The sequence below is a fragment of the Salmo trutta genome, chromosome 13, assembly GCF_901001165.1.
Source record: "Salmo trutta chromosome 13, fSalTru1.1, whole genome shotgun sequence".
NCBI classification, from domain to species: domain Eukaryota; kingdom Metazoa; phylum Chordata; class Actinopteri; order Salmoniformes; family Salmonidae; genus Salmo; species Salmo trutta.
This window is the reverse complement of record NC_042969.1, coordinates 72,525,981-72,553,614: the sequence shown is the minus strand read 5'-3', so window position 1 is coordinate 72,553,614 and position 27,634 is coordinate 72,525,981. Positions and strand designations below refer to the sequence as shown.

General features: G+C 46.5%; 1 protein-coding gene across 1 annotated transcript in view; it reads right to left on the bottom strand.

Annotated features, from left to right (window-relative positions):
• The window catches only part of LOC115206486 (RNA-binding protein Musashi homolog 2), a 406,246-nt gene that overhangs the window by 310,156 nt on the left and 68,456 nt on the right, over window positions 1-27,634 (bottom strand). The window contains exon 6 of the mRNA XM_029773542.1: window positions 14,607-14,699. Coding sequence (XP_029629402.1) covers window positions 14,607-14,699 — 93 coding nt within the window. The remainder of the gene's footprint in view (window positions 1-14,606; window positions 14,700-27,634) is intronic.

Genomic DNA, 27,634 nt, shown 5'->3' with positions numbered 1-27,634 from the left:
GAACAAGCAGCCAAACTACAGCTCCAACTTCACTGTGATTACACAGAGGGGTGAGACAGCTCCAACTTCACCGTGATTACACAGAGGGGTGAGACAGCTCCAACTTCACCGTGATTACACAGAGGGGTCAGAGAGCTCCAACTTCACCGTGATTACACAGAGGGGTGAGACAGCTCCAACTTCACTGTGATTACACAGAGGGGTGAGACAGCTCCAACTTCACCGTGATTACACAGAGGGGTGAGACAGCTCCAACTTCACTGTGATTACACAGAGGGGTGAGACAGCTCCAACTTCACTGTGATTACACAGAGGGGTGAGACAGCTCCAACTTCACTGTGATTACACAGAGGGGTGAGACAGCTCCAACTTCACTGTGATTACACAGAGAGGTGAGACAGCTTTGGCCAACACTGAATCAACTGTGTTTTCAATCTTCACGAGGAGATTCAGTTTCACTCATTGACTCTGGGGCTATGAAGAGCATTCTGAGAGCTTATTAGGATTGAGTACACACACAGCCACACACAGAGGATCAGGGTGACTCAGAGGTAAGAATCATCACAGAACTAATCCCGTGGACTGGAAAGGAGGAGTCTACTCCCCTCTTTCATCCCTCAGTAACCCCTAGAGATGAGGAGTCTACTCCCCTCAGTAACCCCTAGAGATGAGGAGTCTACTTCCCTCAGTAACCCCTAGAGATGAGGAGTCTACATCCCTCAGTAACCCCTAGAGATGAGGAGTCTACTCCCCTCAGTAACCCCTAGAGATGAGGAGTCTACTCCCCTCGGTAACCCCTAGAGATGAGGAGTCTACTCCCCTCGGTAACCCCTAGAGATGAGGAGTCTATATCCCTCAGTAACCCCTAGAGATAAGGAGTCTATATCCCTCAGTAACCCCTAGAGATGAGGAGTCTACTTCCATCAGTAACCCCTAGAGATGAGGAGTCTACTCCGCTCAGTAACCCCTAGAGATGAGGAGTCTACTCCCCTCAGTAACCCCTAGAGATGAGGAGTCTACTTCCCTCAGTAACCCCTAGAGAAGGAGTCTACTCCCCTCAGTAACCCCTAAAGAAGGAGTCTATATCCCTCGGTAACCCCTAGAGATAAGGAATCTATATCCCTCAGTAACCCCTAGAGATGAGGAGTCTACTTCCCTCAGTAACCCCTAGAGGTGAGGAGTCTACTTCCCTCAGTAACCCCTAGAGATGAGGAGTGTACTTCCCTCAGTAACCCCTAGAGATGAGGAGTCTACTCCCCTCAGTAACCCCTAGAGATGAGGAGTCTACTTCCCTCAGTAACCCCTAGAGGTGAGGAGTCTACTTCCCTCAGTAACCCCTAGAGATGAGGAGTGTACTTCCCTCAGTAACCCCTAGAGATGAGGAGTGTACTTCCCTCAGTAACCCCTAGAGATGAGGAGTCTACTTCCCTCAGTAACCCCTAGAGATGAGGAGTCTACTCCCCTCAGTAACCCCTAGAGATGAGGAGTCTACTCCCCTCAGTAACCCCTAGAGATGAGGAGTCTACTCCCCTCAGTAACCCCTAGAGATGAGGAGTCTACTCCCTTCAGTAACCCCTAGAGATGAGAAGTCTAGTCCCTCAGTAACCCCTAGAGATGAGGAGTCTACTCCCCTCAGTAACCCCTAGAGATGAGGAGTCTACATCCCTCAGTAACCCCTAGAGATGAGGAGTCTACTTCCCTCAGTAACCCCTAGAGATGAGAAGTCTACTCCCCTCAGTAACCCCTAGAGATGAGGAGTCTACTCCCCTCAGTAACCCCTAGAGATGAGGAGTCTACATCCCTCAGTAACCCCTAGAGATGAGGAGTCTACTTCCCTCAGTAACCCCTAGAGATGAGGAGTCTACTCCCCTCAGTAACCCCTAGAGATGAGGAGTCTACTCCCCTCAGTAACCCCTAGAGATGAGGAGTCTACATCCCTCAGTAACCCCTAGAGAAGGAGTCTACTCCCCTCAGTAACCCCTAGAGATGAGGAGTCTACTCCCCTCAGTAACCCCTAGAGATGAGGAGTCTACTCCCCTCAGTAACCCCTAGAGATGAGGAGTCTACTTCCCTCAGTAACCCCTAGAGATGAGGAGTCTACTCCCCTCAGTAACCCCTAGAGATGAGGAGTCTACATCCCTCAGTAACCCCTAGAGGTGATGAGTCTACATCCCTCAGTAACCCCTAGAGATGAGGAGTCTACTTCCCTCAGTAACCCCTAGAGATGAGGAGTCTACTCCCCTCAGTAACCCCTAGAGGAGTCTACTCCCCTCAGTAACCCCTAGAGAAGGAGTCTACTCCCCTCAGTAACCCCTAGAGATAAGGAGTCTACTCCCCTCAGTAACCCCTAGAGATGAGGAGTCTACTCCCCTCAGTAACCCCTAGAGAAGGAGTCTACTCCCCTCAGTAACCCCTAGAGATGAGGAGTCTACTCCCCTCAGTAACCCCTAAAGATAAGGAGTCTACTCCCCTCAGTAACCACTAGAGATGAGGAGTCTACATCCCTCAGTAACCCCTAGAGATGAGGAGTCTACTCCCCTCAGTAACCAATAGAGGTGAGGAGTCTACTTCCCTCAGTAACCCCTAGAGATGAGGAGTCTACTCCCCTCAGTAACCCCTAGAGATGAGGAGTCTACTCCCCTCAGTAACCACTAGAGATGAGGAGTCTACATCCCTCAGTAACCCTTAGAGATGAGGAGTCTACTCCCCTCAGTAACCCCTAGAGGTGAGGAGTCTACTTCCCTCAGTAACCCCTAGAGATGAGGAGTCTACTCCCCTCAGTAACCCCTAGAGATGAGGAGTCTACTTCCCTCAGTAACCCCTAGAGATGAGGAGTCTACATCCCTCAGTAACCCCTAGAGGTGAGGAGTCTACTCCCCTCAGTAACCCCTAGAGATGAGGAGTCTACTCCCCTCAGTAACCCCTAGAGAAGGAGTCTACATCCCTCAGTAACCCCTAGAGATGAGGAGTCTACTCCCCTCAGTAACCCCTAGAGAAGGAGTCTACATCCCTCAGTAACCCCTAGAGATGAGGAGTCTACTCCCCCTCAGTAACCACTAGAGATGAGGAGTCTACTTCCCTCAGTAACCCCTGGAGATGAGGAATCTACTCCCCTCAGTAACCCCTAGAGATGAGGAGTCTACTCCCCTCAGTAACCCCTAGAGATGAGAAGTCTACTCCCCTCAGTAACCCCTAGAGATGAGGAGTCTACTCCCCTCAGTAACCCCTAGAGATGAGGAGTCTACTCCCCTCAGTAACCCCTAGAGATGAGGAGTCTACTTCCCTCAGTAACCCCTAGAGATGAGGAGTCTACATCCCTCAGTAACCCCTAGAGATGAGGAGTCTACTTCCCTCAGTAACCCCTAGAGATGAGGAGTCTACTCCCCTCAGTAACCCCTAGAGGAGGAGTCTACTCCCCTCAGTAACCCCTAGAGATGAGGAGTCTACTCCCCTCAGTAACCCCTAGAGATGAGGAGTCTACTCCCCTCAGTAACCCCTAGAGATGAGGAGTCTACTCCCCTCAGTAACCCCTAGAGATGAGGAGTCTACTCCCCTCAGTAACCCCTAGAGATGAGGAGTCTACTCCCCTCAGTAACCCCTAGAGATGAGGAGTCTACTCCCCTCAGTAACCCCTAGAGATGAGGAGTCTACTCCCCTCAGTAACCCCTAGAGATGAGGAGTCTACTCCCCTCAGTAACCCCTAGAGAAGGAGTCTACTCCCCTCAGTAAACCCTAGAGATGAGGAGTCTACTTCCCTCAGTAACCCCTAGAGATGAGGAGTCTACTCCCCTCAGTAACCCCTAGAGATGAGGAGTCTACTCCCCTCAGTAACCCCTAGAGATGAGGAGTCTACTCCCCTCAGTAACCCCTAGAGATGAGGAGTCTACTTCCCTCAGTAACCCCTAGAGATGAGGAGTCTACTCCCCTCAGTAAACCCTAGAGATGAAGAGTCTACTCCCCTCAGTAACCCCTAGAGATGAGGAGTCTACTCCCCTCAGTAACCCCTAGAGATGAGGAGTCTACTCCCCTCAGTAACCCCTAGAGAAGGAGTCTACTCCCCTCAGTAACCCCTAGAGATGAGGAGTCTACTCCCCTCAGTAACCCCTAGAGATGAGGAGTCTACTCCCCTCAGTAACCCCTAGAGAAGGAGTCTACTCCCCTCAGTAACCACTAGAGATGAGGAGTCTACTCCCCTCAGTAACCCCTAGAGATGAGGAGTCTACTCCCCTCAGTAACCCCTAGAGAAGGAGTCTACTCCGCTGCTTCCATCTCCAGCAGGGAATTGGGAAAAGGAGTGTATAGCTTGATTTAAGGATTCAACCATATTAAACAATTTACCTTTTAGCTCACTGCTTAGCTTTGGAGGCTCTGCTGTACTGTGCAGAGAATGTTTTTGGGCCAGAGGTAAAAGTCTAAGAATCCTAAATGGATTCTATTTCTATAAAGTCAGGTTCACACATTAGAACAGTACATTAAGATAAAACATTATATAACCACAAATAATAGTAATATGTCTGTTGTTTATGACAGGCCAAATTAAACTAAACACTGGGTTTGTCTCGAAGTAAAGTCGAGGTACAGTATCTCTGATGACAGGTGAAAGGTGAAAGGTTAGGTCAGAGCAGGATCAACAACCCAAGCAGGAGTTGTTGCAGCTCAGCTAGATAAGTGCACTTTGTTTTGAGACAAACTCCAAGCCGATTATAACAAAGGTATGTATGACTAAGCATTAGCAAGCCAGGCTAATTAGCCTGCTCTCGGTGTTAACAATGCAAGGGGGAGGAGGGGGGAGGAGGGGGGAGGTGGGGTGAATGGGCCCCCCCTTTTCTGCTAATTTGGAAGATTACGCCAGGAAGTGGGTCGAGGTTAAGAGTGCCCCATTGCATAATCATGAAGATGAATCATCTAACTTGTGCCATCCCCATGTCGTTTAGCCCCAACTGTAAAACTCCTGAGAGAGAATTGTTCACTTTGTCAAGACTTAGTGAAAACTGCATTAGGTTTATAACAATGGGTATAGCTAGCTGATAAAGCACAACTCTTGGAGGGCAGAGGAAGGAGATGAACTAGTACCATATGCAAATAATATCCCAAAAGACAGTCACTCTGGTCTGAATTAAGACAATACATAGTGTAGCACTGAAATGTAGATGACTGTATCTAAACAGAGGTGGCAGTGTCCCTGGTCCATTTAAACAGACTCATTCAGTACAGTACATCTAGCTTCCTGTAGCCTAGGGCTCCTCTGCTTAAGATGCACTTTGGGGCTGACGCATAGAACAGGGAGGAAAGGCCTCTCTTCTGGAGAGCACTCTGTCATAGCATTACACACACACACAGCAGCCTGCTAGGTCTGGGAGAGCACAGTCTGTGAGAAGACAGATCCTATGACCCTGGTTCCCCACACCACCTGCTTCCCACCCCCATGAAGCACACACAGCCAGCAGCACTCTCTGCTAATTGGCTAATTCTGGATCCGCACCAAACAAAACACAAATGCGAAACACACACTGACACACACTCAGACATTAATACACACACACACACGAGCGCACATGTGCACACACACACACACAGGTATCAGTAGTGCTGACATGGGAGTCATCAAGAGCAGGCTGCAAATGGATTCCCAGAGTTTACATTTCAAACAACTCACTTTCAGCCACCCTCCTACCTCCCTCTTTCCCTCCCTCCATCCATTCCTCTACTTCTGACTTCTTCCCTTAATCCATCCCTCCACTTCTGACTTCTTTCCTCCAAAACACAGCTGCTGTGCTTGGTACAGGTCTGCTCTCATTTCTCTGAGAGGACACTGGCTAATTAACTGCTTTATTCACTCAGATGAACTCCTCACTGACAAGCACACACACACACAAAGAGAGGGGGCAATAGTGCGGGCAGACAGACGGGGCCCTGCGGCCATGGGTCCAGTCTGGTGACCTGGGGGGGGGGGTATAGGGCCAGGATCCAACCCCTCTCTGTCAGTCAGTTTGATTGGGCCTCCTCTAACCCAGGAGAGATGAGATCTAGAGGCTTCCAGGACAGGAACCATGTGGCCCGTTTCTTAATAACCTCTATGAGATGGGTGTCCCTAAGCCAGGACGGTTGTTGCTAACGTGCGCTAATGTAACTAGAATGACGTTCTATTGTTAATCTAACTGCAGTGTCCAATTAACAGTAGCTATTACAGTGAAAAAATACCATGCTATTGTTTGAGGAGAGAGCACAACAACAAAAAACTTTTACCATGGCAACTGGTTTGATACATTCACCTCTGAAGGTAAATAATGTACTTACATTCAGTGATCTTGCTCTGATTTGTCATCCTGAGTGTCCCAGAGATAAAATGTAGCATAGTTTTGTTTGATAAAATTCATTTTTATGTTCAAATGTAGGAACTGGAGTCCACAGTTTGACCCCACTGCTGTCTCTGGCTCCACACCCACCCCGCCCGGCCATCTAGATGTGTGAAAGTAAGCGTATAAGCTAACGATCCATCATGTATGACATTCCTGGGAGTGTGTAAGCTAAAAAAAATATTACCATAGCATTTTGGAGACTTTCATTTCCCTCACCAACTTTAAACATCAGCTATCTGAGCAGCTAACCGATCGCTGCAGCTGTACAAAGTCCAACTTTTTTTTTCATTCAACTTTCCTACCCCGGAGGTTTTATCTGGACATGGTTCGTCAGGACTTCAAACAGCCGAAGCTAAGTAACATTAACATGATGCCTTCTAATTGCAGTCGTTGTACTCATAATATACAGGAGAACGATCGCCTTACGGCAAGGATAGCTGTGCTGCAAGCCCAGCTTCAGACGCAATCGTTAGGCAAGGGTCATTTCAGTGTAGGAAAGGATGAAACAGCGTCTGTGCCACCAGCAAGTACAGATAGTAACGTTAGTATAAACCCCCTCGCACGGTCCCCGCAGCCGGACATCTTTCTCATGGCTTCTGGAGGGAAACGCTGTAGGAATGCTCAACCGGTGTCGCTTATTCAGCCGACAGAAACTTTCAACCGGTTCTCCCCATTAAGCGAGTCGGAGTCGGAGGCCGAGACTTCTCTGGTCTCTGCTCCTCCCGTTGTGGGGTCTGAGACGCCGACGGCTCCCACCATTAGCTCTGACAAATTGAAAACCCTAGTCATTGGCGACTCCATTACCCGCAGTATTAGACTTAAAACTAATCATCCAGCGATCATACACTGTTTACCAGGGGGCAGGGCTACCGACGTTAAGGCTAATCTAAAGACGGTGCTGGCTAAAGCTAAAACTGGCGAGTGTAGAGAGTATAGAGATATTGTTATCCACGTCGGCACCAACGATGTTAGGATGAAACAGTCAGAGGTCACCAAGCGCAATATAGCTTCAGCGTGTAAATCAGCTAGAAAGATGTGTCGGCATCGAGTAATTGTCTCTGGCCCCCTCCCAGTTAGGGGGAGTGATGAGCTCTACAGCAGAGTCTCACAACTCAATCGCTGGATGAAAACTGTTTTCTGCCCCTCCCAAAAGATAGAATTTGTAGATAACTGGCCCTCTTTCTGGGATTCACCCACAAACAGGACCAAGCCTGGCCTGCTGAGGAGTGACGGACTCCATCCTAGCTGGAGGGGTGCTCTCATCTTATCTACGAACATAGACAGGGCTCTAACTCCTCTAGCTCCACAATGAAATAGGGTGCAGGCCAGGCAACAGGCTGTTAGCCAGCCTGCCAGCTTAGTGGAGTCTGCCACGAGCACAGTTAGCGTAGTCAGCTCAGCTTTCCCCATTGAGACCGTGTCTGTGCCTCGATCTTGGTTGGGCAAAATTAAAAATGGCGGTGTTCGCTTCAGTAATCTTACTAGTATAAAGACCTCCTCCATTCCTGCCATTATTGAAAGAGATTGTGATCCTTCACATCTCAAAATTGGGTTACTTAATGTTAGATCCCTCACTTCCAAGGCAGTTATAGTCAATGAACTAATCACTGATCATAATCTTGATGTGATTGGCCTGACTGAAACATGGCTTAAGCCTGATGAATTTACTGTGTTAAATGAGGCCTCACCCCCTGGTTACACTAGTGACCAAACCCCCCGTGCATCCGGCAAAGGCGGAGGTGTTGCTAACATTTACGATAGCAAATTTCAATTTACAAAAAAAAAAACAATGACGTTTTCGTCTTTTGAGCTTCTAGTCATGAAATCTATGCAGCCTACTCAATCACTTTTTATAGCTACTGTTTACAGGCCTCCTGGGCCATATGCAGTGTTCCTTACTGAGTTCCCTGAATTCCTATCGGATCTTGTAGTCATAGCAGATAATATTCTAATTTTTGGTGACTTTAACATTCACATGGAAAAGTCCACAGACCCACTCCAAAAGGCTTTCGGAGCCATCATCGACTCAGTGGGTTTTGTCCAACATGTCTCTGGACCTACTCACTGCCACAGTCATACTCTGGACCTAGTTTTGTCCCATGGAATAAATGTTGTGGATCTTAATGTTTTTCCTCATAATCCTGGATTATCGGACCACCATTTTATTGCGTTTACAATTGCGACAAATAATCTGCTCAGACCCCAACCAAGGAAGATTAAAAGTCGTGCTATAAATTCTCAGACAACCCAAAGATTCCTTGATGCCCTTCCAGACTCCCTCTGCCTACCCAAGGACGTCAGAGGACAAGAATCAGTTAACCACCTAACCGAGGAACTCAATTCAACCTTGCGCAATACCCTAGATGCAGTTGCACCCCTAAAAATTAAAAACATCTGTCATAAGAAACTAGCTCCCTGGTATACAGAAAATACACGAGCTCTGAAGCAAGCTTCCAGAAAATTGGAACGGAAATGGCGCCACACTAAACTGGAAGTCTTCCGACTAGCTTGGAAAGACAGTACCGTGCAGTATCGAAGAGCCCTCACTGCTGCACGATCATCCTATTTTTCCAACTTAATTGAGGAAAATAAGAACAATCCGAAATTTCTTTTTGACACTGTCGCAAAGCTAACTAAAAAGCAGCATTCGCAAATGGAGGATGGCTTTCACTTCAGCAGTAATAAATTTATGAACTTTTTTGAGGAAAAGATCATGATCATTAGAAAGCAAATTACGGACTCCTCTTTAAATCTGGGTATTCCTCCAGGGCTTCATTGTCCAGAGTCTGCACAACTCTGCCAGGACCTTGGCTCAAGGGAGATACTAAAGTGTTTTAGTACTATATCTCTTGACACAATGATGAAAATAATCATGGCCTCCAAACCCTCAAGCTGCATACTGGACCCTATTCCAACTAAACTACTGAAAGAGCTGCTTCCTGTGCTTGGCCCTCCTATGTTGAACATAATAAACGGCTCTCTATCCACCGGATGTGTACCAAGCTCACTAAAAGTGGCAGTAATAAAGCCTCTCTTGAAAAAGCCGAATCTTGACCCAGAAATTATAAAAAACTATCGGCCTATATCGAATCTTCCATTCCTCTCAAAAATTTTAGAAAAAGTTGTTGCGCAGCAACTCACTGCCTTCCTGAAGACAAACAATGTATACGAAACGCTTCAGTCTGGTTTTAGACCCCATCATAGCACTGAGACTGCACTTGTGAAGGTGGTAAATGACCTTTTAATGACGTCAGACCGAGGCTCTGCATCTGTCCTCATGCTCCTAGATCTTAGTGCCGCTTTTGATACCATCGATCACCACATTCTTTTGGAGAGATTGGAAACCCAAATTGGTCTACATGGACAAGTTCTGGCCTGGTTTAGATCTTATCTGTCGGAAAGATATCAGTTTGTCTCTGTGAATGGTTCGTCCTCTGACAAATCAATTGTAAATTTCGGTGTTCCTCAAGGTTCCGTTCTAGGACCACTATTGTTTTCACTATATATTTTACCTCTTGGGGATGTCATTCGAAAACATAATGTTAAATTTCACTGCTATGCGGACGACACACAGCTGTACATTTCAATGAAACATGGTGAAGCCCCAAAATTGCTCTCGCTAGAAGCCTGTGTTTCAGACATAAGGAAGTGGATGGCTGCAAATTTTCTACTTTTAAACTCGGACAAAACAGAGATGCTTGTCCTAGGTCCCAAGAAACAAAGAGATCTTCTGTTGAATCTGACAATTAATCTGGATGGTTGTACAGTCGTCTCAAATAAAACTGTGAAGGACCTCGGCGTTACTCTGGACCCTGATCTCTCTTTTGAAGAACATATCAAGACTGCTTCAAGGACAGCTTTTTTCCATCTACGTAACATTGCAAAAATCAGAAACTTTCTGTCCAAAAATGACGCAGAAAAATTAATCCATGCTTTTGTTACTTCTAGGCTCGACTACTGCAATGCTCTACTTTCCGGCTACCCGGATAAAGCACTAAACAAACTTCAGTTAGTGCTAAATACGGCTGCTAGAATCCTGACTAGAACCAAAAAATTTGATCATATTACTCCAGTGCTTGCTTCCCTACACTGGCTTCCTGTTAAGGCAAGGGCTGATTTCAAGGTTTTACTGCTAACCTACAAAGCATTACATGGGCTTGCTCCTACCTATCTTTCCGATTTGGTCCTGCCGTACATACCTACACGTACGCTACGGTCACAAGACGCAGGCCTCCTAATTGTCCCTAGAATTTCTAAGCAAACGGCTGGAGGTAGGGCTTTCTCCTATAGAGCTCCATTTTTATGGAATGGTCTGCCTACCCATGTGAGAGACGCAGACTCAGTCTCAACCTTTAAGTCTTTACTGAAGACTTATCTCTTCAGTAGGTCCTATGATTAAGTATAGTCTGGCCCAGGAGTGTGAAGGTGAACGGAAAGGCTGGAGCAACGAACCGCCCTTGCTGTCTCTGCCTTGTCGGTTCCCCTCTTCCCACTGGGATTCTCTGCCTCTAACCCTTTTACAGGGGCTGAGTCACTGACTTACTGGTGTTCTTCCATGCCGTCCATGGGAGGGGTGCGTCACTTGAGTAGGTTGAACCACTGACGTGGTCTTCCTGTCTGGGTTGGCGCCCCCCCCTTGGGTTGTGCCGTGGCGGACATCTTTGTGGGCTATACTCGGCCTTGTCTTCGGACGGTAAGTTGGTGGTTGTAGATATCCCTCTAGTGGTGTGGGGGCTGTGCTTTGGCAAAGTGGGTGGGGTTATATCCTGCCTGTTTGGCCCTGTCCGGGGGTATCATCGGATGGGGCCACAGTGTCTTCTGATCCCTCCTGTCTCAGCCTCCAGTATTTATGCTGCAGTAGTTTATGTGTCGGGGGGCTAGGGTCAGTCTGTTACATCTGGAGTATTCTCTTGTCTTATCCGGTGTCCTGTGTGAATGTAAATATGCTCTCTCTAATTCTCTCTTTCTTTCTTTCTTTCTCTCGGAGGACCTGAGCCCTAGGACTACCTGGCATGATGACTCCTTGCTGTCCCCAGTCCACCTGGCCATGCTGCTGCTCCAGTTTCAACTGTTCTGCCTGCGGCTACGGAACCCTGACCTGTTCACCGGACGTGCTTGTTGCACCCTCGACAATTACTATGATTATTATTATTTGACCATGCTGGTCATTTACGAACATTTTAACATCTTGACCATGTTCTGTTATAATATCCACCCGGCACAGCCAGAAGAGGACTGGCCACCCCTCATAGCCTGGTTCCTCTCTAGGTTTCTTCCTAGGTTTTTGGCCTTTCTCAGGAGTTTTTCCTAGGGAGTTTTTCCCAGCCACCGTGCTTCTTTCACATGCATTGCTTGCTGTTTGGGGTTTTAGGCTGGGTTTCTGTACAGCACTTTGAGATTTCAGCTGATGTACGAAGGGCTATATAAATAAATTTGATTTGATTTGATTTGATCTGTAAATAGCCCACCCAATCTACCTACCTCATCCCCATACTGTTTTTATTTACTTTTCTGCTCTTTTGCACACCAGTATTTCTACTTGCACATCATCATCTGCTCATTTATCACTCCAGTGCTAATCTGCTAAATTGTAATTCTTCGCTACTATGGCCTATTTATTGCCTACCTCCTCACGCCATTTGCATACACTGTATATAGACGTTCTTTTTTTTCTTACTGTGTCATTGACTTGTTTATTGTGTTATTGGCTTGTTTATTGTTTACTCCATGTGTAACTCTGTGCTGTTGTCTGTGTCACACGGCTTTGCTTTATCTTGGCCAGGTCGCAGTTGTAAATGAGAACTTGTTCTCAACTAGCCTACCTGGTTAACTAGCATTCGGAATTTTGGATGAAAAGTGTGCCCAAATTAAACTGTCTGCTACTCAGGCCCAGAAGCTAGGATATACATATAATTGGTAGATTTGGATAGAAAACACAAATGTTTACAAAACTGTTAAAATAATGTCTGTGAGTATAACAGAACTGATATGCCAGGCAAAAACCTGAGGAAAATCCATCCAGGAAGTACTATTATTTTGAAAGGCTGTTTTTCCATTGAAAGCCTATCCACCATACAAAGACTTAGGACCCAGTTCACGATCTCGATGGCTTCTTCTACATGTTGCCAGTCTTTAGGCATTGTTTCAGACTTTTACTCTGAAAAATGAGGGAGATACAGCACTTTCAATGAGTGGACAGTGGAAATTTCCAGACATGATCCAGCTCGCCTTTCTTGTTTCTTCTTTTCTATTGAGTAAGCTTTTGTCCTGTTGAAATATTAATTAATAATTTATGACAAAAACAACATGAGGATTGATTTTAAATATCGTTTGACATGTTTCTACGAACTTTTATTGTACTTTTTTAATTTTTCGTCTGGATGTTGAGAGCGCGCTTTGTGCCTTTGGATTACTGAACTAAACACACCAACAAAACTGAGGTTTTTGGACATAAAGAGGGACATTATCGAACAAAACAAACATTTATTGTGTAACATGGAGTCCTGGGAGTGCCACCAGATGAAGATCAAAGGTAAGTGATTCATTTAATTACTATTTCTGACTTTTGTGAGTCCTCTCCTTGGCTGGAAAATGTCTGTATGGTGTTTTGTGGCTAGGCGCTGTCCTAACATAATCGCATGGTGTGCTTTCGCCGTAAAGCCTTTTTGAAATCTGACACAGCGGCTGGATTAACAACACTTTTATCTATAAAATAAAGATGATTTTTTTTTTAATGTTCTCTATAGTTATGTACTTGAAAATGTATTAATTTACCAATTCGGCACATTTGGGCTAACTCCGGGCAGACTTGATACAAAATATTGTGCAGTAATGTAAATCTTCACTGGATCACACACTGCTGCCATCTGGTGGCCAAAATCCAAATTACACCTGGACTCCTATCTGAAAGTATGGCCTTTCTCTTGCATTTCACGCTGATGAAAAAAAATAAGTTTTGGGGTTTTTATTATCTTTTACCAGATCTAGTGTTATATTGTCCTACAATTATTTCACTTTTCCACAAACTTCAAAGTGTTTCCTTTGAAATGGTATCAAGAATATGCATATCCTTGCTTCAGGTCCTGAGCTACAGGCAGTTAGATTTGGGTATGTCATTTTAAGCGAAAATTAAAAAAGAGGGGTAGGATCCTTTAGAGGTCCAAATTCAAATAATTTCTGGGGAACAATGAAGTACCTTACTGTGATTGTTCTAAATTAAAATCACAAATTAAAAAATAAATAAAATAGATCTTAGCATTGTCACGACTTCCGCCAAAGTCGGCTCCCCTCCTTGTTCGGGCGGCGTTCGGCTGTGTTTTGACCCGTAGTATGTTTATTGTCATACATTTGCATTATTGTGAGTGTTTTCGCGCTTATTCACTTTTCCCATTGGCTGGAGGTTTTTTGACGCAGCTGCGTCGGTCTTTTGTGCTTCTGCCAAATAAAGTGCGCCTGATCACAACTCTCTGCTTTCCTGCACCTGACTTCTTACCAGTAGCGCACAACCTTGACAAGCAGAGAGCCATTTATCAAGCAAGAATTTAGCTAGGACTGTTTGGGAGTGGTTTGAGTGGGGAGGAGAAAACTAAAAACCAGCCGTTATTGGCAGAAAGGTTTGGAACTGTCTTTCTTATTGGTCTATTAACTGTCCCCAGGCAGGCCAAAACTCCATCCCGCCAAAACAGGCTGAAATTTCAGGCAGTCTTTTCAAACAGCTCTTACACTAAAAGTGCACTATCATAATGTTAGCAATTTCCCAGTATTATTTCAACCTCAGTGTGGAGATATATATAAAACGTAGGATGAATTTTCTAAATATTCAAACAAGGCCTTAGAGAGTCAGGAAAAACCAGGCCACTCAATCAAAACCTGGCTGTGTCTCTAACTTCTCTGCAAAATAAGGAGAATATTCAAACAATGCTAAGGAGAAGCTAAAACAGACACTTCAGAAGTAACAATGGAATCAGTCCCCCTACATGGCTGACAACTGACAAAACAGGTCTTATGGTACACGCAGCAGGATATGACTACATGGGGGAGACTCATCTAAACAACCAGCCTCCACAGACAGTGTAGGAACCAGACACATCCCAGGGAATGAGTCTGTAGACCTCCTCAGATCTCTATCAGAGACTTGATGAGGCTATTGACTGCCAATTAGAGTGCCACAGAACATCCTCATCCACTAGAGTCTATCATCTTGAAATGGCTCAGGACCAGAGGACATCACTTCCAAATAAGCCTTACCTTGCCAAACTGTTCAAAATACAGCTTCACATCTTCAACTACTGTGTTCGCTGATAATCCTCCTACGAATACTTTCTTTGTTCTTGTGACCATCTGGAAGGAGAGAAAAAGGAGAGAAAAGAGATCAGCAACACGTGAAAGCATTTTAGAGGACAAATCTCAAGAGCATTCACTGTAAGGGCCCAGAATCATCGTTTGCCGAGTCTGAAGAGAGTGTCGAGTAGTGTAGCATGTGAGCTGCAAGTCCGCGCTCATTTGTTAGGGTGTGTGGGGACGTGTCGCCAATGTCACTACCTATGCCAGGTCCTTCCCAAGGCCACACACTGAGCTTTGAAACTTTGACTTTCAAACACAAGAGGAGAGGAGAGAGAAGATAGGAAAGAGAAGAGGACAGGAGAGAGAAGAGGACAGGAGAGAGAAGACAGGAGAGAGAAGAGGACAGGAGAGAGAAGACAGGAGAGAGAAGAGGACAGGAGAGAGAAGACAGGAGAGAGAAGAGGACAGGAGAGAGAAGACAGGAGAGAGAAGAGGACAGGAGAGAGAAGAGGACAGGAGAGAGAAGATAGGAGAGAGAAGAGGACAGGAGAGAGAAGATAGGAGAGAGAAGAGGACAGGAGAGAGAAGAGGACAGGAGAGAGAAGACAGGAGAGAGAAGACAGGAGAGAGAAGAGGACAGGAGAGAGAAGACAGGAGAGAGAAGAGGACAGGAGAGAGAAGACAGGAGAGAGAAGAGGACAGGAGAGAGAAGACAGGAGAGAGAAGAGGACAGGAGAGAGAAGAGGACAGGAGAGAGAAGAGGACAGGAGAGAGAAGAGGACAGGAGAGAAGAGGACAGGAGAGAGAAGAGGACAGGAGAGAGAGAAGCGGACAGGAGAGAGAGAAGCGGACAGGAGAGAGAGGAGGACAGGAGAGAGAGAAGAGGACAGGAGAGAGAAGAGGACAGGAGAGAGAAGACAGGAGAGAGAAGAGGACAGGAGAGAGAAGACAGGAGAGAGAAGAGGACAGGAGAGAGAAGACAGGAGAGAGAAGAGGACAGGAGAGAGAAGACAGGAGAGAGAAGAGGACAGGAGAGAGAAGACAGGAGAGAGAAGAGGACAGGAGAGAGAAGACAGGAGACAGAAGAGGACAGGAGAGAGATGATAGGAAAGAGAAGAGGACAGGAGAGAGAAGATTTGAAAGAGAAGAGGACAGGAGAGAGAAGAGGACAGGAGAGAGAAGACAGGAGAGAGAAGAGGACAGGAGAGAGAAGACAGGAGAGAGAAGAGGACAGGAGAGAGAAGACAGGAGAGAGAAGACAGGAGAGAGAAGAGGACAGGAGAGAGAAGACAGGAGAGAGAAGAGGACAGGAGAGAGAAGAGGACAGGAGAGAGAAGAGGACAGGAGAGAGAAGAGGACAGGAGAGAGAGAAGAGGACAGGAGAGAGAGAAGCGGACAGGAGAGAGAGGAGGACAGGAGAGAGAGAAGAGGACAGGAGAGAGAAGAGGACAGGAGAGAGAAGACAGGAGAGAGAAGACAGGAGAGAGAAGAGGACAGGAGAGAGAAGACAGGAGAGAGAAGAGGACAGGAGAGAGAAGAGGACAGGAGAGAGAAGAGGACAGGAGAGAGAGAAGAGGACAGGAGAGAGAAGAGGACAGGAGAGAGAGAAGAGGACAGGAGAGAGAGAAGAGGACAGGAGAGAGAGAAGCGGACAGGAGAGAGAGGAGGACAGGAGAGAGAGAAGAGGACAGGAGAGAGAAGAGGGCAGGAGAGAGAAGAGGACAGGAGAGAGAAGAGGACAGGAGAGAGAAGAGGACAGGAGAGAGAAGACAGGAGAGAGAAGATAGGAGAGAGAAGAGGACAGGAGAGAGAAGAGGACAGGAGAGAGAAGAGGACAGGAGTGAGAAGAGGACAGGAGAGAGAAGAGGACAGGAGAGAGAAGAGGACAGGAGAGAGAGAAGAGGACAGGAGAGAGAGAAGAGGACAGGAGAGAGAGAAGCGGACAGGAGAGAGAGGAGGACAGGAGAGAGAGAAGAGGACAGGAGAGAGAAGAGGACAGGAGAGAGGAGGACAGGAGAGAGAAGAGGACAGGAGAGAGAAGACAGGAGAGAGAAGACAGGAGAGAGAAGAGGACAGGAGAGAGAAGATAGGAGAGAGAAGAGGACAGGAGAGAGAAGATAGGAAAGAGAAGAGGACAGGAGAGAGAAGAGGACAGGAGAGAGAAGACAGGAGAGAGAAGACAGGAGAGAGAAGACAGGAGAGAGAAGAGGACAGGAGAGAGAAGACAGGAGAGAGAAGAGGACAGGAGAGAGAAGAGGACAGGAGAGAGAAGAGGACAGGATGGAGAAGAGGACAGGAGAGAGAAGAGGACAGGAGAGAGAAGAGGACAGGAGAGAGAGAAGAGGACAGGAGAGAGAAGAGGACAGGAGGAGAGAGAAGAGGACAGGAGAGAGAAGAGGACAGGAGAGAGAGAAGAGGACAGGAGAGAGAAGAGGACAGGAGAGAGAAGACAGGAGAGAGAAGACAGGAGAGAGAAGACAGGAGAGAGAAGAGGACAGGAGAGAGAAGAGGACAGGACAGAGAAGAGGACAGGAGAGAGAAGAGGACAGGAGAGAGAAGAGGACAGGAGAGAGAGAAGAGGACAGGAGAGAGAGAAGAGGACAGGAGAGAGAGAAGCGGACAGGAGAGAGAGGAGGACAGGAGAGAGAGGAGGACAGGAGAGAGAGAAGAGGACAGGAGAGAGAAGAGGACAGGAGAGAGAAGAGGACAGGAGAGAGAGAAGAGGACAGGAGAGAGAGAAGAGGACAGGAGAGAGAGAAGAGGACAGGAGAGAGAGAAGAGGACAGGAGAGAGAAGAGGACAGGAGAGAGAGAAGAGGACAGGAGGGAGAAGAGGACAGGAGGGAGAAGAGGACAGGAGAGAGAGAAGAGGACAGGAGAGAGAAGAGGACAGGAGAGAGAAGAGGACAGGAGAGAGAGAAGAGGACAGGAGAGAGAAGAGGACAGGAGAGAGAGAAGAGGACAGGAGAGAGAAGAGGACAGGAGAGAGAAGAGGACAGGAGAGAGAGAAGAGGACAGGTGAGAGAGGAGGACAGGAGAGAGAGAAGGACAGGAGAGAGAGAAGAGGACAGGAGAGAGAGAAGAGGACAGGAGAGAGAAGAGGACAGGAGAGAGAGAAGAGGACAGGAGAGAGAAGAGGACAGGAGGGAGAAGAGGACAGGAGAGAGAGAGGAGGACAGGAGAGAGAGAGGAGGACAGGAGAGAGAAGAGGACAGGAGAGAGAAGAGGACAGGAGAGAGAAGAGGATAGGAGAGAGGAGAGGACAGGAGAGAGGAGAGGACAGGAGAGAGAGAAGAGGACAGGAGAGAGAGAAGAGGACAGGAGAGAGAAGAGGACAGGAGAGAGAAGAGGACAGGAGAGAGAAGAGGACAGGAGAGAGAAGAGGACAGGAGAGAGAAGAGGACAGGAGAGAGAAGAGGACAGGAGAGAGAAGAGGACAGGAGAGAGAAGAAGATAGGAGAGAGAAGAGGACAGGAGAGAGAAGATAGGAGAGAGAAGAGGACAGGAGAGAGAAGATAGGAGAGAGAAGAGGACAGGAGAGGGAGAAGAGGACAGGAGGGAGAAGAGGACAGGAGAGAGAGGAGGACAGGAGAGAGAGGAGGACAGGAGAGAGAGGAGGACAGGAGAGAGAGGAGGACAGGAGAGAGAAGAGGACAGGAGAGAGAGAAGAGGACAGGAGAGAGAGAAGAGGACAGGAGAGAGAGAAGAGGACAGGAGAGAGAGGAGGACAGGAGAGAGAAGAGGACAGGAGAGAGAGAAGAGGACAGGAGAGAGAGAAGAGGACAGGAGAGAGAGGAGGACAGGAGAGAGAAGAGGACAGGAGAGAGAGGAGGACAGGAGAGAGAAGAGGACAGGAGAGAGAGAAGAGGACAGGAGAGAGAAGATAGGAGAGAGAAGAGGACAGGAGAGAGAAGACAGGAGGGAGAAGAGGACAGGAGAGAGAGAAGAGGACAGGAGAGAGAAGAGGACAAGAGAGAGAAGAGGACAGGAGAGAGAGAAGAGGACAGGAGAGAGAGAAGAGGACAGGAGAGAGAAGAGGACAGGAGAGAGAGAAGAGGACAGGAGAGAGAGAAGAGGACAGGAGAGAGAGGAGGACAGGAGAGAGAAGAGGACAGGAGAGAGAGAAGAGGACAGGAGAGAGAAGATAGGAGAGAGAAGAGGACAGGAGAGAGAAGATAGGAGAGAGAAGAGGACAGGAGAGAGAAGACAGGAGAGAGAAGAGGACAGGAGAGAGAAGAGGACAGGAGAGAGAAGAGGACAGGAGAGAGAGAAGAGGACAGGAGAGAGAAGAGGACAGGAGAGAGAAGAGAAGGGAGAAAGGAGAGAGGAGTCAAGGTTAACACCCAGTGGGTCAGAGGAGAGACCACCCATGGTTGGACTACCCATCAGCACTGGCAACACATCCCGAAACAATGGATGGCCAAGTGCAGCCATGGAAACCATCAACATTGCTCACATTTATCACCCGCCATCTTTATGAGCAGCAAGCCAGCAGCACTTCAGTCTCCATCTCTCTCTGCCTTCCTTCTATTCTCTCCGTCCATCTGACATCTTTCCCTCCCTGCAGTTTCATCTGCTTCCCTTGATAGATGATCTGCCTGTATGTCTTTCTCTCCAGTCATTTTCAGGCTGGGCTTTGCGCTAGCAGGCTGCCTCAACTTGTCTGCTGAGAGTTAGGTTTTTTCAGCTCCTGCTGTCTTTATGCCTCCTGACAGGCACGTGAGCCTCTGTGTCTCTGTGTGTGTGTGTGTGTGTGTGTGTGTGTGTGTGTGTGTGTGTGTGTGTGTGTGTGTGTGTGTGTGTGTGTGTGTGTGTGTGTGTGTGTGTCATGGCTGAAGGGATCTCTCAGGCCCTGGAACAACGCAATTACTCTGTCCATTTCTCTCCACTGTGACACCAGACAACAGGCCTTCCATCTTCCCCCTCTCCTCCTCCTCCCTCCATCCCTATCCTTCTACTGTCTCTTTCCATCTCCCCTTCTCTGACACCAGACAACAGGCCTTCCATCTTCACTCCTCCTCCTGCCTTCCTCTATCCTTCTTACTGAATACTCTCTCTTGCTTTATCTGTCTCATTCCCTCCTCCTCACCTGGCATATGACTGCTGTCTCCCTCCTTCTATACATTAGCATACAGGCTGATGGTTAGAACAGGCTTTCAGAGCAACTCTTAGAAGAGATAGTTTGAAGCAGCAGCTGCAGTGAAGACTGACTGCAGAAGTTCAGCACCTCGTCCACAGTGAGGGGATGGTGTAGAAGGACCTGGCCTCTTCACACCTTTTCAACATTCATTAGACCCTCTACATCACTGACAGAGAGCGTCTAGGGCCAGGGCATTTACTTTAGACATCCTCAACACTGGGGCCCTATAAGGGTGCTCAGCCCTCTCCTGTACTCCCTGTTCACCCACGACTGCATGGCCATGCACGCCTCCAACTCAATCATCAAGTTTGCAGACGACACAACAGTAGTAAGCTTGATTACCAACAATGATGAGACAGCCTACAGGGAGAAGGTGAGGGCACTCGGAGTGTGGTGTCAGGAAAATAACCTCTCACTCAACGTCAACAAAACAAAGGAAATGATGGTGGACTTCAGGAAACAGTAGGGGGAGCATCCCTCTATCTACATCGAAGGGCCATTAGTGGAGAAGGTGGAAAGTTTTAAGTTCCTCGGTGTACACATCACAGACAAACTGAAATAGTCCACTCACACAGACAGTGTGGTGAAGAAGGCGCAACAGTGCCTCTTCAACCTCAGGAGGCTGAAGAAATTTGGCTTAACACGTAAAACCCTAACAAACTTTTACAGATGCACAATTGAGAGCATCCTGTTGGGCTGTATCACCGCCTGGTATGGCAACTGCATCGCTGACAACCGCAAGGCTCTCCAGAGGGTAGTGAGGTCTGCACAACGTATCACCGGGGGCAAACTTCCCGCCCTCCTGGACACCTACAGCACCCGATGTCACAGGAAGGCCAAAAAGATCATCAAGGACAACAACCACCCGAGCCACTGCCTGTTCACCCCACTATCATCCAGAAGGCGAGGTCAGTACAGGTGCAACAAAGCTGGGACCGAGAGACTGAAAAACAGCTTCTATCTCAAGGCCATCAGACTGTTAAACAGCCATCACCAGCACATCAGAGGCTGCTGCCTATAGACATAGATTAGGAATCACTGGCCACTTTAAGGAAATTAAACACTAGCCACTTTAATAATGTCTCCGTATCTTGCATTAATCGTCTCATATGTGTAAACTGCATTCTATACTATTCTACGGTTTCTTAGTCACCTTAATTGTTTGTAAATATTGCATCACCCATCTCATATGTTTATACTGTACTCTATACTATGTTACTGTATCTTAGTACAATGCCGCTCTGACATACACTACCGTTCAAATGTTTGGGGTCACTTACAAATGTCCTTGTTTTTGAAAGAAAAGCAATTTTTTTGTACATTAAAATAACATCAAATTGATCAGAAATACAGTTCAATTACAGCACACCTGTTAATTGAAAAGCATTCCAGGTGACTACCTTATGAAGCTGTTTGAGAGAATGCCAAGAGTGTGCAAAGCTATCAAGGCCTTCTAGGCAGAGTTGCAAAGACAAAGCCATATCTCAGACTGGCCAATAAAAAGCAAAGATTAAGATGGGCAAAGAACACAGACACTGGACAGAGGAACTCTGCCTAGAAGGCCAGCATCCCAGAGTTGCCTCTTGACTGTTGAAGTTGAGATTGGTGTTTTGAGGGTACTATTTAATGAAGCTGCCAGTTGAGGACTTGTGAGGCGTCTGTTTCTCAAACTAGATGCTCTAATGCTCTTACTCAGTTGTGCACCGGGGCCTCCCACTCCTCTTTCTGTTCTGTTAAGAGCCAGTTTGCTCTGTTCTGTGAAGGGAGTAGTACACAGCGTTGTATGAGTTTCTTGGCAATTTCTCACATGGAATAGCCTTCATTTCTCAGAACAAGAATAGACTGACGAGTTTCAGAAGAAGGTGCTTGGTTTCTGGACATTTTGAACCTGTAATCGAACCCACAAATGCTGATGCTCCAGATACTCAACTAGTCTCAAGAAGGTCAGTTTTAGTGCTTCTTTAATCAGAACAACAGTTTTCAGCTGTGCTAACATAATTGCAAAAGGGTTTTCGAATGATCAATTAGCCTTTTAAAATGATAAACTTGGATTAGCTAACACAACGTGCCATTGGAACACAGGAGTGATGGTTGCTGATAATGGGCCTCTGTACACCTATGTAGATATTCCATTAAAAATCAGCTGTTTCCAGCTACAATAGACATTTACAACATTAACAATGTCTACCCTGTCTTTCTGATCAATTTTATGCTATTTTAATGGACAAAAAATGTGCTTTTCTTTAAAAATCAAGGACATTTCTAAGTGATGCCAAACTTTTGAATGGTAGTGTATATATATTCTTGATCCATTCCTTAGATTTACGTGTATTTTGAGTACAGTATATGTTGTGAAACTGTTAGATATTACTGCACTGTCGGAGCTAGAAGCACAAGCATTTCACTACACCCGCAATAACATCTGCTAAACAGGTGTATGTGACCAATAACATCTGCTAAACAGGTGTATGTGACCAATAACATCTGCTAAACAGGTGTATGTCATCAATAACATCTACTAAACAGGTGTATGTGACCAATAACATCTGCTAAACAGGTGTATGTGACCAATAACATCTGCTAAACAGGTGTATGTCACCAATAACATCTGCTAAACAGGTGTATGTGACCAATAACATCTGCTAAACAGGTGTATGTGACCAATAACATCTGCTAAACAGGTGTATGTCACCAATAACATCTGCTAAACAGGTGTATGTCACCAATAACATCTGCTAAACAGGTGTATGTGACCAGTAACATCTGCTAAACAGGTGTATGTCACCAATAACATCTGCTAAACAGGTGTATGTCACCAATAACATCTGCTAAACAGGTGTATGTGACCAATAACATCTGCTAAACAGGTGTATGTGACCAATAACATCTGCTAAACAGGTGTATGTCACCAATAACATCTGCTAAACAGGTGTATGTCACCAATAACATCTGCTAAACAAGTGTATGTGACCAATAACATCTGCTAAACAGGTGTATGTGACCAATAACATCTGCTAACATTTCCGCTACAAGACCATGGTGCTTGCCTACGGAGCTGTGAGGGGAATGGCACCTCCGTACCTTCAGGCTCTGATCAGGCCCTACACCCAAACAAGGGCACTGCGTTCATCCACCTCTGGCCTGCTCGCCTCCCTACCTCTGAGGAAGCACAGTTCCCGCTCAGCCCAGTCAAAACTGTTCGCTACTCTGGCACCCCAATGGTGGAACAAGCTCCCTCACGACGCCAGGACAGCGGAGTCAATCACCACCTTCCGGAGACACCTGAAACCCCACCTCTTTAAGGAATACCTGGGATAGGATAAAGTAATCCTTCTAACCCCCCCCCCCCCCCTTAAAAGATTTAGATGCACTATTGTAAAGTGGTTGTTCCACTGGATATCATAAGGTGAATGCACCAATTTGTAAGTCGCTCTGGATAAGAGCGTCTGCTAAATGACTTAAATGTAATGTAAATGCTAAACAGGTGTATGTGACCAATAACATCTGCTAAACAGGTGTATGTGACCAATAACATCTACTAAACAGGTGTATGTGACCAATAACATCTACTAAACAGGTGTATGTGACCAATAACATCTGCTAAACAGGTGTATGTGACCAATAAAATGTTATTTTATTAGACATCACTGTCCACCCTCAGCTTCAATATCCCTCACAGAAATATACAGAAGCAGCGTCTAACGTATCTAGCTCAGATTACACTCCACAGCTGATGCTGTAAAGCAGCCAGACATTGTCCTACCTCTATTTCGTACAAGTTTGTTTGAATTGGATGGATTGGTGGAAAGGAGGTGGAAGGTAGAGTTAAAAAACGTGGTGTGTAGATGGTCGTGGCCGTCAGAAGATAAACAGCATCATAAAGCAGTGAGGTGTCGGAGAGAGAGGAGCCAACAGAATCACTCAGGGGGCCGTGATGTGATGGAGAGGTTGAGGTAATGGATGGAGTCGGTCGCCTCTCCTCGTCGTGTAATGACACGCCTCAACAGGAGAAGAAAGCAGCCTCGCTCTCTGCTCTTATCACAGGGGGATTGGCGGGTGCAGTTAGTTACAACACCAAACGTTGTCTCATTATTTGTGTAAATTTGAAAAGCTCCATCTGTGAAGCACTGGTGGAAAGGGAGACGAGGGAGAGTTGTGTCGTGAGGAGAGGAGGGGAGAGGTTCAGTAGGTGTTACAAAGGAATGAACACAAAACAATGCATGGGCTTAAACAAGCCTGGTCTTTACCTCTCCTCTCCACCCAGAAACTGTACTCAGTGCTCAGAGCTAGAGAGCTAAGGGCAGCTGGATTTTAGTTTATTGGTCAGAAAATAGTAAAAAATGAGTTTAATTTAGGAAATCTGTTCCCATTAAACTAAAATCTGTTCCCATTATTCCCACGATAAAAAAAGGCATGTGATCGTGTCTCAACGTAATCAAAGTACAATCTATTTTTGGGCTTAGTTGTGGTCAATTTGCATTGCACAAATCATTATAATGATGTTCAGGCCCCCTGACCATCCGCTCAGACAAAAATCAGCCCTGGTAAATCTAGTTGCCTACCCCGGTTTAGGGGATAGAATAGTGTCGGTCCAGGCAGAGATTTAGGCATCTTTGCAATCTCAAGTACATAAATTCCCAGGCCGAATCCATGAATATGAAAAAGCAGTCTCTGGAGAGCGCCGAGTGGAGAAATGGGAATGACACACCAGCGAACGGCACGGCCTGATGGTGATGGAGGAGAGAATGCAATGAGTTTTCTATCTGTGCAGGGAGCCAGTCGCTGACTTGGGGAATTCTCAGTCAGTCTGCAGCTGCTGATGCTGCTGTTTAGGCCCTGTCGTCTTTCATGGATCCAGATTGATAATTCTTCTCCATTCCTGTGCCTCCAAATGCCTCCGGCCTTCCTGCTTACCCCTTTTTGAGAATGTCAGCTGTCAGCCTGCCGCTGAAAGATTCTCTTTCACACACACTGAGACCCAAACACACACACTGAGACACAAACACACACACCTTGACACGTTTGGAGTGGGCCGACTTCTTCTGCCTGCTTGGGCTGTGAAGTGCTGATAAAACACCAATGACAATAGGAGGGAAACAGGTGGGCTGTTTCACAGATGATGGAGACCATGAAGAAAAAAGGTTGTCTGTCATCAACAGGGGGGTTTAGTCTAGCTTCATCCACTCTCCCTAACGTTTTCTCTCCTCTTTTTCAGCTTATGATGTAGAGGCACTTTTCAAACCAGCCTGTTTGGCAAGCAAGCATCAAGTCAATCATAAAGAGCAGATAGAGGACCAATCAAGGACAAGAATAAAAAGTTACTGACATTTCCATTAACACGTGCAATGAAATGCTAAAACATTGATGTTTTACTGAAAATGTATTTTTCTATGTATTTTTAAGAATGCTCATAAGGCAGGTAAAACTGCTGACCCTCTCATTCCCTCCTCCTCTCACCTGGCATATGACTGCTGACTCCCTCCTTCTACACATTAGCATACAGGCTGATGGTTAGAACAGGCTTTCAGAGCAACTCTTAGAAGAGATAGTTTGAAGCAGCAGCTGCAGTGAAGACTGACTGCAGAAGTTCAGCACCTCGTCCACAGTGAGGGGATGGTGTAGAAGGACCTGGCCTCTTCACACCTTTTCAACATTCATTAGACCCTCTACATCACTGACAGAGAGCGTCTAGGGCCAGGGCATTTACTTTAGACATCACTGTCCACCCTCAGCTTCAATATCCCTCACAGAAATATACAGAAGCAGCGTCTAACGTATCTAGCTCAGATTACACTCCACAGCTGATGCTGTAAAGCAGCCAGACATTGTCCTACCTCTATTTCGTACAAGTTTGTTTGAATTGGATGGATTGGTGGAAAGGAGGTGGAAGGTAGAGTTAAAAAACGTGGTGTGTAGATGGTCGTGGCCGTCAGAAGATAAACAGCATCATAAAGCAGTGAGGTGTCGGAGAGAGAGGAGCCAACAGAATCACTCAGGGGGCCGTGATGTGATGGAGAGGTTGAGGTAATGGATGGAGTCGGTCGCCTCTCCTCGTCGTGTAATGACACGCCTCAACAGGAGAAGAAAGCAGCCTCGCTCTCTGCTCTTATCACAGGGGGATTGCGATCAGTGACTCTTTCCAAGAGCACGAGAATTCAACTCTGCAACTCAAGACTTCCTTCAGAGGATGTGAGGATTTCAAAGTTGACTAACAAAAGGAGGATGGATGAGAAAGGCGGAAAGTGTCCTAGAGCCTCATGGAATGGAAGCAAAACCGATAGATAGGAGTGAAGACTGATTATTGCATCTATATTTCTCTGGGCACAGTGGAGATCTAATTAAGATCTTTCATTAGATGATGTGCTGTAGTGAAAAACGCCCTCAAACACAGATCTTTATCCAGGCACAGAGCAGGACAACTAAAGGAAAACAGTCATGGATAGTGGAAAAAGATTATGCTGTCCCAATATGAACGGACTAAATATTACAGTGTGATATATGCAGAAGATGCAGGTATACAGTGTTAATACTAATCAGGAAAAAAGGAGAGAGGAGAACACCTGTTGTGCATCTCTAAAACCTCCCCAAGGGACCAGTAGAGTGGTCTGTGTTACGACATGCGTTAGTTTGCATTTACTTATTTACTTGTGGTTAAGTGCCAGCCTCTCCACTTTGATTGTGGTTGATGACGAAGGCTGTGATTGAGTCTGACTACTACTGTTGTTCAGACTATGTAAGAGGAAAACGAGACGTCCCTATACGAGACAGCTGATTTGATTGGACAAGACGCCCCTATACAAGACTCTGCTGATTTGATTGGACGAGACGCCCCTGTACGAGACTCAGCTGATGTTCTTCATCAGCTTTGCCTCTTTATGTCTGGACCCTGCCTGATTAAGGTGAGATAATCATCTCCCCTCCTCCATCATCTCAAATCGCATATTCAGCACTGATTACCAAGGTCCTTATACATAAGGCTTTCAGCCCCCAACAAGCATCAGAGAATGAAGTTTTCTGAAAGACAGTGGCTGCGAGTTAAAAAGCCCCACCCCCCCTTCCTTTAGCTTATGCCAGGCGTGTCACTGGCTTTTTGAGTGACAGTGCGACAGCACGCTTGCCACATTCTATTCACGCTCCCTAAATTTAGCCGCAGAGCTCCAATTTGTCCATATTTGCGAAGTGGAATTGTAATGCACATATTCAAATGCGCTCGGCAGCCGCTAACCCTGACTGACAGCCATAGTCCTGTTTGACTGAGAGCTCCCGCTTAGCTGATTAGTTACATTTGTCTGGATGGATGCAGAGAGAGGCTGCCTGTTTTTGGTCCCTGGCCCAGGCCACCCAGCCAAACACCCTCCCCACAGGACCCCCCAGTCAGACAAAGAGAGAGAGAGTGTGTATGTCATTGAGACACAATGACCTGCTTGACAGAGGCAACACACTGCTACACATTCATCCCATTCGATTTTTTGTATTTATGTTCCATTTTCTGACAATTGTTCTCCGTTTCTTTTCCTACCATTTGTGTTTGCTGCTCAGAGGGTACATTCTGTTCTACACACGGTTTAACCCTTTCCTGCTATTTCTATAATGTAAACGACTCAAGAACAGCATCAATAATATGAAAGTGTAGCACCAGACATACAGCACAGTATTATGTCTAGCTTCAGTTATCTTCACATAGATCATGTGCCATTTGAACCTGTCCCTTTAAAAAGGGGAATGTACTGTAGTAACAAAAATCACTCCTTTGAGAATAATCCAGAAGGTCAAAGCAGGGTCAACTATCACGGATTAGAGTGTAGTAGCCTAGTACTCAATCCAACCATTCATTGGCCAGATTCCAGAATGAA